The sequence below is a fragment of the Eurytemora carolleeae genome, unplaced genomic scaffold (genome assembly GCF_000591075.1).
Source record: "Eurytemora carolleeae unplaced genomic scaffold, Eaff_2.0 scaffold1250, whole genome shotgun sequence".
Classification (NCBI taxonomy): domain Eukaryota; kingdom Metazoa; phylum Arthropoda; class Copepoda; order Calanoida; family Temoridae; genus Eurytemora; species Eurytemora carolleeae.
The window spans coordinates 22,925-35,945 of NW_019397600.1; the positions used below are offsets into that span (position 1 = coordinate 22,925).

At 32.5% G+C, this 13,021-nt stretch overlaps 1 protein-coding gene across 3 annotated transcripts in view; it reads left to right on the forward strand.

Annotated features, from left to right (window-relative positions):
* LOC111715118 (zinc finger protein 271) overlaps window positions 1-12,647 on the forward strand; it is a 15,981-nt gene extending 3,334 nt beyond the window's left edge. For 2 of the 3 annotated variants that reach the window (XM_023490383.1, XM_023490381.1), the window contains exons 5-17: window positions 1,420-1,596; window positions 2,573-2,637; window positions 3,137-3,256; window positions 3,896-3,997; window positions 4,663-4,763; window positions 5,380-5,583; window positions 5,948-6,173; window positions 6,847-6,918; window positions 8,206-8,381; window positions 9,417-9,519; window positions 10,258-10,365; window positions 10,748-10,839; window positions 12,042-12,647. In XM_023490383.1, coding sequence (XP_023346151.1) covers window positions 1,420-1,596; window positions 2,573-2,637; window positions 3,137-3,256; window positions 3,896-3,997; window positions 4,663-4,763; window positions 5,380-5,583; window positions 5,948-6,173; window positions 6,847-6,918; window positions 8,206-8,381; window positions 9,417-9,519; window positions 10,258-10,365; window positions 10,748-10,839; window positions 12,042-12,522 — 2,027 coding nt within the window. In that variant the 3' untranslated portion in view covers window positions 12,523-12,647. Of the gene's footprint in view, window positions 1-1,419; window positions 1,597-2,572; window positions 2,638-3,136; window positions 3,257-3,895; window positions 3,998-4,662; window positions 4,764-5,376; window positions 5,584-5,947; window positions 6,174-6,846; window positions 6,919-8,205; window positions 8,382-9,416; window positions 9,520-10,257; window positions 10,366-10,747; window positions 10,840-12,041 lie in introns of all 3 variants that reach the window. The other variant, XM_023490382.1, reaches the window with a different exon arrangement.
* Window positions 12,648-13,021: the final 374 nt, after the last annotated feature.

Sequence of the window (13,021 nt, forward strand, 5' to 3'; positions counted from 1 at the left end):
GGGGGGGATCGAAAAATGTAACACCTTTAACCATCTCGCACCCTCTGGAAATTTTGTTTAAAACCATTCTTAAAGGGAGTGTACGTGAAAAATAATAGGGGTATAGGCTTACGGCGAAAAAATAATCGCGTTTGATCGCGTCTAATCTTACTTCTATCTGTTGCGTCTATAGAGAGAAAATTGTTATTAACGACTCCCACCGATGAACGTAGCGTCCATTCAAATTCAGAAAGTCGCAATATTCGACTTGGATAAAAAAAAATCAATTTAATTTCAAACAAATCATTCAGATGAAAATCATCATTTATTTTTCGGCGCATTCGTATATAGTTAATATTTCATAATATTTTTTATTCGTTTTGTACACAATGCACTTAAAACGCCGAAATAGTTGGCAGCCAGATGTCTCTGCTCTTTATACTTTGAATGATTAAAAATGGCAGGGACACCTAGCGGAAAAAAGTCGTTTTCAGAACTAATATAGCGAGCTGTTTTACAAAGCTGCATATATTAAACATTTTCATGCGATTTTTCTTAACTTAAAAGCAAAAAACAGGAAAAATAAGTTTTATTTCTACATAGCCACAGTTCAAATGAAATAGTTAATATTGTTTTTAATTTATAAAAAATTTGGAAAATTCATTATTCTGCCAAAATAGCAGATAAACAGTTTTATAATAGAATTTTTATTAAAAATAGCAAGTCTTGCAAGTTATCCTATAATTAAGAATTATAAAATAAATGCGAATATTCTTTTTATATATTATATTGCTAGTTAGCTGAAGTGCCCGGCGTTGCTCGTGGAATTTTGAAAAAAAAGTAGAACAAAAGTTTTAATTTAAAAACAAGCGCTTTCTAATTTTTTAGCCTAGGGGTACCCATACATTTATAAAAAAAAATCAGCATATTAGATCCAGCCGTTTGGCCAGCCATAGCTAACGTATATATAGCTTGGGAACCCAGCGCTGCCAAGGTTACTAAAAGTTTAATCCGCCGTTTACCTGCACTTTAACGATTTTACCGGGAAACTAATTTTGACTTAGAATCTCAAAACCAAGCCAAGAACAATCTTGTGTGTCTCCCGAATTCCCCAATCAAAATTTGAGGCAAATCGGTCCAGGGGTTCCTGAGTTATGATCGGATAAACAAACAGACAGACAATCAGAGATTACAATTTTATTTATATATATAGAGAGATTAGCGAAGAGTGTTATTATATAGATTGATAGAGCACTCTTGATAATGATAATCACAAAATAAAAAAGGAAATATTAAATGAATTTGGATTCTGTTTTTTTATCTGCTCCAGGATTAGGATTTGGGTCTTTAAAAGGAAATGTAACCTAAGCATCGAATGGAAATATTTTATCAATTTCTTAAAATTTTGAAAGTCATTTTTTTCATTATATTTATTTTTAGGTACCGAAGATCCAATCCACCTTGACGAGGAGTTTGAAGAGGAGGAGGAAGGAGCAGAAGCCATTGTTGAAGAAGAAGATGACATTGAAGAAGAACTTGATGATGATTATGTTCCAATAAACTCTAAAGGAACAAGAAGGAAACCTCGAACAAGAGGAGTTAAAAAGCAATTGCCAGGTACTCTTTTTTTATTTAATATGTTTAAACTTTATAAATATATAATTGTCCGGTCTCTGACCTTTAAGGCCTCGATCTTTGTTAATTTCTAGTTTTTAAATTGAATTGTTTAAATCTATTAATACTAGAAATTCAAGGCGCTTCGCGCCCTTCTTTCTAGCCTTAGAGGGCGCTTCGCGCCCATCTTCTAAATTAATTGTAAACATGTTCTCTTTGTGTACATCGTAAAACTAAACAAAAATAATTCGCGGATTTTTACAAAAAATTTCGCGGATTTTCAAAATTTTAAAAAATTTAATGACGATCGAATTTTGATAGAGACAAATATTTGAAATTTTGATGATTCATAAACCTTCCCTGGGCTCCCTAGACGTCCCACAAAAAATTTGGGCCCGATCGGTTCAGCCGTTTTGACGTTTATTGGATACAAACAAACAAACAGACAAACAAACAGACAGACAAACAAGCCAAATTTATATATAGATTATTATTATTATATTTTATAATATTATATTGGGAAAAATCACAGAGTTTAAACTGCTGTTCAATAGTTAACTTGCATAATGCTTTTAAAAACATAATTTTTGAGATTTGAAATGTTAAATATAAATAACTTTTTCTCAGGGATATTGGGCTGGGTTACCCACTAAAGATAAAACTTCAGAGACGCCGTACGGAAATTATTCAGTCCTTATTTAACATCAATTATTCTTTGCAACTTGATTTTCTTTTGACAAATCTATATTTTAAAAACATTTGAACAAATTCACCTGCTTGTCGTATTTAAACAGTTTAAGGTCTTCATTAATGCCCCATCCTGTGTGTGTAACTCTCTATCGGAATGTAGAATATTTAATCATTTAACATAGAACAAATTGTGAAAAATTAGAAAACTACGGATGCACTTTGTTAAATTCCCGGAGTCTTCACTTTAAATTCTTGACCTGTTCCTTTTAATAGGTTTAAATATTTCCAGGTGTATTTACTGAACTGGATGAAACTGAATATATTAAGCTTGAACCTTCACTTGTGAAGTTGGAGGTAGGCCTCCTGATTTATCACACGAATCAGAGCGCTTTGTGCCCCCTCGGTTAGCTAGTCTCAATCGTAGTATTTTAACGGGGTATAAATTCACTAAAAAAATATTTTCCTTCACAAAATTGGACGTTTTTAGAATGTTTTTTCTCGTATTTTTCTTAGGAACAAAGCGTTAAAAATAATGTTAAAAGATTTACCAAAGCATTTTGTGCGTTTTTAAAGCCGCTTATCTTAATATATCATTGAATTTAATATTTCATATTATAGGTCCTTCATCATTATACATTTATGCATTTATATTCTCTACTATCTTGGAAATCCAGCATTGCCTATTAAAGTCTACCCATTCACCTTAGATTTTTAAAACTCAGCCAAGAATATTCCCATGGTTCAACCCAGTTACACAGTTCAAAATTTGAGGCAAATCGGTCTAGGGGTTTCTGAGTTATGATCGAACATACAAACAAACAAACAAACGGAACATTTGTAAAAAATGTTCTAGAAAGCTGAACTAGAAGAGAAAGGACGGGATGGTAAGGGGTTATCTTGTCCTGACTGTGAACAAGTGTTCTCTGCTGAATCTCAACTAAAAATACACTTTCAAGAAAATCATCTTAACGAGGTATGTTAGCATTATTATATAATTAGATATATTTAAGATAATCTCTTCCTTTAACTATATAAATCAAGAAAAAGTTTATTTTTAAGTTAGTTAGAAAAATGCTGACATTCTGTAATCTGCATCATTCCCCCCNCCCCCCCAAGTTATGTATGTTTGCGTCATAATTCTTTTAGAGTTTTATTAGGTGAATTGGGAAAATAAATGAATTGAATGGAAAAATAGATTACGTATTGGGTTAAATGTATCAAAAGAAGATAATACTTGCCCAAATTTAAATTTTTTCCCATCAAATTATCAAACTCATTTTGATTCTGAAAAATATACAGTATTAACTCCTGATCTGTATTTGAATAGAACAAAAATATTGCAGGAGGAAAATAGCATCAAAATGAATGTTAGAGTGAGATATGCGCAAAATGCCATTTTAATTTAATATTTTTGGGGGCAAATATTACAGAGAGAACTTAAGCTGCATTATTTGTTCTTCAAACACTTTCAAGGCAAAGGAGAAAAGTTTGAAAAAGGAGAAAAAAATTACCCTTAGGAGTGTTCATATAGCTCTACTGTTAATACGCCACTGGGCCTTACTACTGTACTGAACAGTGTACACAGTCACATCTCCCACTTGGTTTTATTTAGATAGAGAAACACCGATGTTTTCTGTGCGGGATGAGTTTTCGGAAATCGTTCAATGTGAAAAGCCACATTTTAACAGTTCATAGAAGAAGGCGGGACTATAAGGTGAGCTATTTGATACTTTTGTCAGAAAATTCGTCTGAAAATGAGTTTTATTTGGCTCATGTGTTCCTAATTTTCTGATTATCTGCGTGTTTTATTGGAAATAGAAATGAAAGATTATTTATAAACACTCGAAATTTGTTATTAACGCCCCAGGGCGGGTGAAATCTCCCCTCGCCCCATTTAAAATAATCATCGCCAATTAAGGAAAATATCTTTTTAAGGAAAACTTGTCAGTCAAAGTCCAATCCCCTTAACTCTAAAATATATATTTATGCAATAATTTTATATTATTAAAGGGACTGTAAGCGTATTTTATAGTTATCCTCCATGCAAAGATGACGTTGAACGATTTACAACGATACCGTTAAAACCTTGTCTGATCACGTATGAATTTAATATAGCATTATGCTATATGCATGATATTGTTAGTTAAAACTGTTCATTTTAATTTTTAGGTTCTCTGCAAAAATGACTTGCGAATTTTTTGCTAATATGAAATAATGGAGAATTTTACAGAATTAAATTGTTTTCGAGTCAGAAAAACAATGTTACCTTCAACATTTTTATTCAGATTCAGGATTCAAGGGTACCTTTGTAAATCGGGCATTGCTATCTTTGCAAGGAGGGTCATTTGAAATTTTGATTATAGTCCCTTTAATTTTTAGTGTGGAGAATGTGATGACAAGTTTACTAAGCGGAACCACGTGGTCCGCCATCTTGAATTAAAACACGGAATCCTACTGGCCGATGCTTCAACTAAATTTAGGAATAATTCACAATTTATAAACTTAATGTACGGGTTCCCTTCGATCCGGACCTAAAGGGTTTCCGACCTAAGAACGTTTTCTGATATAAGAAGGTTTTAAATCTAAAAATATGTTAGGTTAGTATTTCTCGTCCGAACCACATTCTCTCCATTTTCCCGTCCGAGCCACCCCGAAATCCTCATCCTTCCAATCAAATTTTTAAGTATCCATTCCTAGAAGATAAAGTTTTTTTGTTTGTTAATTATATTAAAAATCGTAGATTTTTTCTCGGGTATCTGTATACAAAATAAATATGTACACTTTTAGAGAGAATTTTCTAAATTTGTTTAAAGATATAAAACCTCCCATCATAATATTTACATTCCATGTTTGTTCATGTTATTGAGTAATAGTACTAGCAGCCAGAGGTGTGCAATGTACATATTCTGATGTAAAATCATTCCCACCCTTCATTAATAATCATTTACGGTACGTAGAGGCCCAACAGTTTAAAGTATTTTTTGTCGCTGAGAAACAAGTAATATAAAGGATTAATCACTATTGGGTAAATAGGTAAAATGAAATGGCAAAAAACTTGTTGATTTGTGGATCTAAAGTGAATGATTAAATGACTAGTGAATGTGAGAAAACCTGTGAGATCTGTGGAGAAATATTTAGCAAGCAAGGAAGTTTAAACACGCACATTATGACCGTGCACCCGGACGTGAAGGCGTTCAAGTGCCGACTCTGTCTGGCGGAGTTCGACACTAGGTCCGAAATCATGGAGCACATCGTGAACCTGCACGGGGAGGAGGAGGTTGAAGAGAACATTGAAACCAGGCAAGGGGATGTCTATTATATCCCCCCNTTAAACATTGATAATTCGGGGAAAGTGAACAACTTTTCGAGAAAAAGGAGTAAAAATATTGGGGAATAAAATTACAAAATCGACTTAAAAAGTTTTTTTTTTCGCTCGTTTGGACACATATTAATTTAATTTTTTAATTTTTTTTACTCCTTTGCGCAAACATACCTGACATTTGGGGTAGAAAAAAATCAGCAGGGGGTGGAAAACAACTTATATTTGGAATAAATTTATACCCCTGAAAAAGGTGTCTGAAAGGGGAAAATCTCTCTCAATTTTATAAAATTAGGGAGGAATAGAGAATTTTGTAAGAAAATATATATTCACCCCTGAAACCAGGTCTGAGGAACTACTTGGCATGAAGAAGTTTAAGAAACCGTTAAATCGGGTTTCTTGTGATCAGTGTGAACAAACGTTTTGCAGCAACCATAGTTTAAAGACGCACATTAGAACCGTGCATGAAAACATCAAGGATTTCTCCTGTAATGTTTGTAGCATGGAGTTTTCTACTGTGAGTGGCGTAAAGCGTCATCTGTTAACTCATCATGATATTACAGATACCAAGGTAACCCTTTACTCACTTCGTCTAACCGATTCATTTAATCTTAAGGCAGCAAAGTTTCTGGCCGATTTCATTTGATCACAGGTCAGTAAAGCGAAGTTTATTTAATCTAAGGTTATCAAAGTTTCTGACCGATTTCATTTGATCCCATGGCAGCAAAGCGAAGTTTATTTGATCTAAGGTTATCAAAGTTTCTGGTCGATTTGATCCCAGGTCAGCAAAGCGAAGTTTATTTGATCTAAGGTTATCAAAGTTTCTGGCCGATTTGATTTGATCCCAGGTCAGCAAAGCGAAGTTTATTTGATCTAAGGTTATCAAAGTTTCTGGCCGATTTGATTTGATCCAAGGTCAGCAAAGCGAAGTTTGTTTGATCTAAGGTTATCAAAGTTTCTGACCGATTTGATTTGATCCCATGTCAGCAAATTTTTTGACCGATTTTATTTGATCCTAGATAAGCAAAGTTTTTATGATAAAATGCAGGTTCGTGTTCTGATCAGTGATCATCCGTCAAAAAGTAAAAATAAAACAATATTTACAAGATAGAATTAAATATTGTTGACCGTTTTTTAAATGATCTTTCGTTAAGATTTTAATCTTGGAGTTTGTTTTGTTTCTAATCTTTTATTTGTTCAAAAACTTTTTGTCGCATATTTGTGAAGACAAATATTTTGTTAAGGATGCATATTTGAATAAAAGTCAAGATGAGAAAAACTCTGGAATAAGTCCTGCTCCCTGCTCGATGTGCAAGGTATTTATGCCATTTAGTTTGATTATGATTTAGTCCCCGATAAAAAATTTACAATAATACAGAGGTGTGATGCAGTTCCATCAGCAATCGTCGTTGTTGGCATTAAATTGAAATATTTTCCACAAAAAAAAAATATCCCAGAAGCGTATTTTTAATAAACTCGCCTCGAAAAGATGACAATGCCCGATTTACGACGGTAACATGAAAACCTTTATTTATCATTAATGTAGAACATGTTTTTATAGGTTTTAAAGTGTTTGACTCTGATGATTTTTACATGTATTTATGCAGTAGAAATGCGCAAGTCACTTTTGTAGAGAAACCACTATTGAAAATAATCAGTTTTCATAACTATAAACATTGATATACAATTCACACTTGATCGGACAAAGCTATTTAAGGTACCTTAGTTAATCGGGCATTGACATCTTTGCAAGTTAAAGTTATTCTTACAGTGCCTTCAAGAAAAGATTTTCCATTTTTGTAAGAATTTTTTTTTTTTTATATAGATTTTGATGGTTATTATATCGTTAGAACTGACGATGGTCAACCCAGACCGAAATATATTTTTAATGAATGTGGAACTAACATCTACTTTTTTTACTCAACAGAGGGTTGGTCCATCACCATCACCGAATTTTAAAAAGAAAAGTGATGGTCTATGAAAAGCACTAATTGAGTTTTTTTTTCTAAGAAATGAAAACCACATGATGATATTTATGTTTTCTTTTTTTTCGAATCCAATTGTTTATACCTCAACCTTTAACAAGTACAATAAAAATAGATTTGATTATTTTCTCGTTATTAAAAGATAAAAATAGTTCAACTACGCTCCCGGATATAATCTGGATTAATAAAAGGACTGTAAGCCTAATTTCAAGTGACCCTCTATGCAAATATGTCCGATTTACAACGATACCCTGTAAACCATTATCTGATCAATAATGTGGAAGAAATTGTAGTTTTTCTAGCTTGAAGAGTTTAGAAAGGTGATAATTTCTTTATGTTTTTATGCAATAGAAATATGCAATTCACTTTTGTGGAGAAACCACATTCACAATTGAAAATAATCAGTTTCCTAAAAAATAAGCATTGATATCTAATTCATACTTAAATACACAAAGCTGTAAAGGGTACCATTGTAAATCGGGCATAGTCATCTTTGCATTGAAGGTCACATGAAATTACACTGACAGTCCCTTTAAGGTTGTTAAAAAATATCAATTGGTTGACTAGTTTATATCTGAATCTAAACCCCCAAACATAAATCTTTTTAATCTGAATTAGATTGAGTTTCTCAGTCCAGAAGAGTTGATTAACCACGTGATATCTAATCATCCGACCCGACCAGACCTATTTCCGCTCTACGTGCGCAATTCAGGACCTCTCCCTTGGAGCAGGGCGGACGCATGGGAGCGTCAAGATTGGTCTTGTCCATTGTGCCCCCACCATATGATATTTAGGTAAAGATTTACTGCTAATTACAATACAGGAGAAGAATTTTTCAACCTAAATCTCAGGTTTTCGCCTGATCAGTGATCACGGTATGAAATTTCCCTTGAAAAACAACATTTCATATTTGGTATTGCATGATATGATTTCCAAACTATTTTTAATTTAAAAATCTAAAAATATTATAGTCAATAGCATTGTCAATATTAACATCATTATCATAATCATTATTTTCATCATTATCGTTATCATTATAATCATTATCATAATATCTTCATTATCATTACAATCATTATCATCATTATCATCATTATCATCATTATCATCATAATCATTATCATAAATATCATTATCATTATTATTATTATCAGAATTATCATTATTATCATTGCTATCATTGCTATCAATATTATCATTTTTATCATAATTATCATTATTATCATTATTATCATTATTATTATTATTGTCATTATTATCATTATTATCATTACTATCATTACTATCATTACTATCATTACTATCATTACTATCAATATCATTGTTATCATTGTTATCATTGTTATCATTGTTACCATTTTTATCATTGTTATCAATGTTATCATTGTTATTATTGTTATCATTGTTATCATTGTTATCATGTTTATCATTGTTATCATTGTTAGCATTTATATCATTGTTAGCATTGTTATCATTGATATTATTGTTATCATCGTTATCATTGATATCATTGTTATCATTGATATCATTGTTATCATTGTTTTCATGATTATCATTATTATCATTATCATCATTGTTAACATTATTATCATTATTATCGTGATTATCATTTTAATCATTAAAATCATTATATTCATTATTATCATTATTATCATTTTTAGTATTATCATTTTAATTATTGTCATTGTCATTGTTATCTTAGGACGTTGATCCAAACAGTTTACACATATATTATGTGCGACTTGCGTGCTTTCATTATTTATTAGCATTTTTATCATTATTTATTACCATTATTATCATAATCATCATAATTATCATTATGATTATAGGACTGAGACCTTGAACGGGATGGTATCTCATGTGAAGCTGGGGCATCCAAACAGTATAATGTGCTGGGTTTGTGGAATGGGCTGGTCAACTCAAGAAGGAAAAGTACGTTTATATGCTTTATTTTTTTATACGAATGTAGATCATGTTGAATGGAGTACAATTTTACCAAATCTGTTGCAATCAATTTGTCTTTTTTTACTTACATTTTTATTTTAACCTTTCCTTGTTTTATTTTTATCTTTGGGTAGTTATAAGTTTGCTTTTCTTTTAAATCTAAATTTTTGGCTTCCAAGATTTAGATATTCAAACATTGAAGATGAGACCCTAGAACCAATATAAAATGTTTATTTCTTGGTTCACTGCAATATTAACTTTATTGGATTTCTTTACAACATCTTAACATACTTTCCAAGATTAATTAGATAAAAAACTTCCAATGTAACTCCCAGATTCTGCCTTTGTGCTCAGTTTTTGGGATCCGTCCTGAAAAAAAGGTTATTGGAGGCCGAATTTTAAGAATTTGAGCCGCGGCTTAAATTTAAGCGGTGGCTCAAATATGGTTGGTTCCACTTAAAATTGTATTTAATGTTTCAATATTTAAGTCGGCGCTCAATTGAAACCGGGTTTTAGGGGATTTGAGACGCGGCTCAAATTTAATAAATTCGGACTCAGGATTAAAGAACAGAACTTTTTTCTTGCAATTTTTCTTGTTAAACCTTTTCCGATTATTTCCATTTAAATCCTGATCTAGGAAGCTATACTTGTGCGAATATTGAACCGGATCATGTTTTCTGTGTCTCCCTGAAAGTAGAGTCCTATAAACAATTGTAAATATTTTAGTTAGTTTACGAACACATGAAAACTTCGCACCCGTTGAAATCCCTGTTTTCTTGTGAAAAGTGCGGAGTATATAACCAGAACAAGAGGCTTCTAGCAAACCATAAAAAGGTAATGACAAATTTACCTTTGTTTTGATAAAGCTAAGGGTGAAACTTTTTCATTGAAAATGTCAAATCCTCTTTGCACCAGCAAAACATTAGAAAGTGGGGCAAACTAGAAGGAACATTAGTAAAAGAAAAATTGATAAAAATCAAAACTTGTTCTGTAATTAACGATTTAAAAAAAGAGGAAAAAAAGGAAAAAAAATCAATGAATTTTTGGGTAACAAGTATCAAAAAGAATGATAAAACATACCTTTTGATGTCCAATTTTTCACCCCCCCCCCCCCAAAAAAATCCTAAATCATTTACGGGGTTGGGGGGTAATTCCGAAAATATACACCCATACACCCCTAATATTGAATAATGAAAATATATGATATATTATTTAGATTCATAGAATGGAGGAGTTACAAGGCCCAATGTTATCTTGTGAACTATGTGATTATGTGACACCTAGACCAGATATACTCGCTAAACACAGGTCACATTCATTAGTTCTACGAGAGGGGGATGGCAGCTCTTACCGCCCAAATGACTCCCAAGCCGCAATTGACGTCAATAAACAGATTTGCGACAGCGGGAGCCCATTATTAATTGAATAAGGATATTTCCAAGGAGTAAAGGCTCGGAAGCATCAAAACCGAGTGCGTAGCTGCAAATCCATTATGTTAATTCTATTACGGCTCGGAAGCGGTTGGGTAAGGATGCCTTCCCCACACTTAAGTTATTATGTAGACTGAAAGTGTACGTGAAAATAGAATCTTTATTTTATCTACAAATATTTGGTAAATATTATTGCACAGTTATTAAATATTAACATCAAATACATGATATATTTCTTATGTATATACGCTTTAACCCCAAAATATTGTAAATTCTTGATAATTTTTCTCGGCAATTTTGGTATTTACTGATATTTCATAAGTTTGTGTATATCCTCTGAATTTTCTTCTGAAGGGTACAGATTGAAAGCAGTAAGCTAAAGGTTCTGGTTGCAAGTCCAGCGAGGCTTAACTTCAGAACCAAATTCCACCCGTTAAATGTAGATTTCTTGTGTTTGCTATTTTTTATGGCTATTAAAAAATTCTAAATATTCAAGTATAAAAATCTCTATTTTTAATAAGAGGGATCAATACATGACTGACATATTCCGGGTGTCTTAGGCTAAAAAAATCGAATTTTTTTTTTCAAAATTATTTAAAAAATTTTTTTTATATCAAATATTATTTTCAAGATTTTTTTATTTTCATGTTTTCACTGGCAACGCCGGGCCCTTCATCGTATCACATAGAGAGATGGATTTAAAATATGTAATGTTAAATTGTTACATTTTATGCTAAAAATTGATGTACCATTTAGAGATAAGGACATTTTTTATAATTTTCTCTTTTAATCAGTTTCGATTTTAGTTTCTAGAGTAAAAAGTTTTTGTTTCATATTTTTTTCTCTTTGATCCGAATACGTGGGTCCACATATTTTTGCGGATCCAGGAAGAAAAAACGGTGCGGATCCAACTAATCCGGACCCTAGCATTGCATTCCGATTAACCTTATTTGACATGAATCCTGGGATGCTCAGAGCATGAATCTCCCATTAAACTATAGCATTCACTTCTCCAGGGAGGGGGGGGGGGGGACAAAACCCCCCTGTATACTGCCTCCAGAGCTAATGAGTTTTTTTCAGGTTTTCTCACAGATCGAATAAAACTTACATGTGCGACGACTGCGGCAAAGTTCTAAAATCTCGCACAGCCCTCGCAACCCACGTCAAACTACACCAAGATGATACGCGCAACCAATGTTCAATCTGCTTCAAAATATTCTCACAACGAGGATATTTAAAGACGCACATGAACTCGCATTCGGACTCAAAACCGTATTCTTGTGAATTTTGCGCCATGACTTTCTTTGGACCCACCAACCTTAGTCAGCACAGAAAAAGGGCTCACGGAGATATGATTGGTGAAAGTCCTAAACTTTCTTGTGATCTCTGCACAAAACGGTTTTGGATTCCCAGCGAGCTGAAGTATCACAGAGAGAGGGTGCATGAAGGCAAGAAGGACTTTAGTTGTACTGAATGTCAGAAAAGGTTTGCGGACAAGAAGAATCTGAAGAAGCATTTAGTTAATGTGCATAAAGCAAGAATGCAGCATTTTCATCTTTAAATATTGGCATTTTCCGTGTTATAATCTCTAAACATTTATTTATTTAAGAATTAATTGTTACAAACTCGAAATTGACATATGAACCATTCTCAATATTAAATCAAACAAAATCATTTCAATTAAATGTTTGCATAAAGAATTTGAGCGCGGTTTAAATCCGCCAAAACCCGGTTTAAATTAAGCGCCGGCATAAATCTTGAAACATTTGATACAATTTTAAGTGGAACTAACCATATTTAAACCGCGGCTTAAATTTAAACCGCCGCTCAAATTCTTTAAATTCGGCCACCGGTATCAATTATTTCCTTCCATAAGGGTAAATATGTATGTATATTGTGACCTTTAAGTTAAAAAACAAGCCATGCTGAATTCCTTTAACCTAATTTTTTTGATGAACTTTTTTCATAATTTTTAGGACCAGCTTTTACATTGTTAGTTTAAAAGTACCTGAAAATATGTTTTTAGTGATAATTTTCCTTGTTTACTATTAAAGGGACTG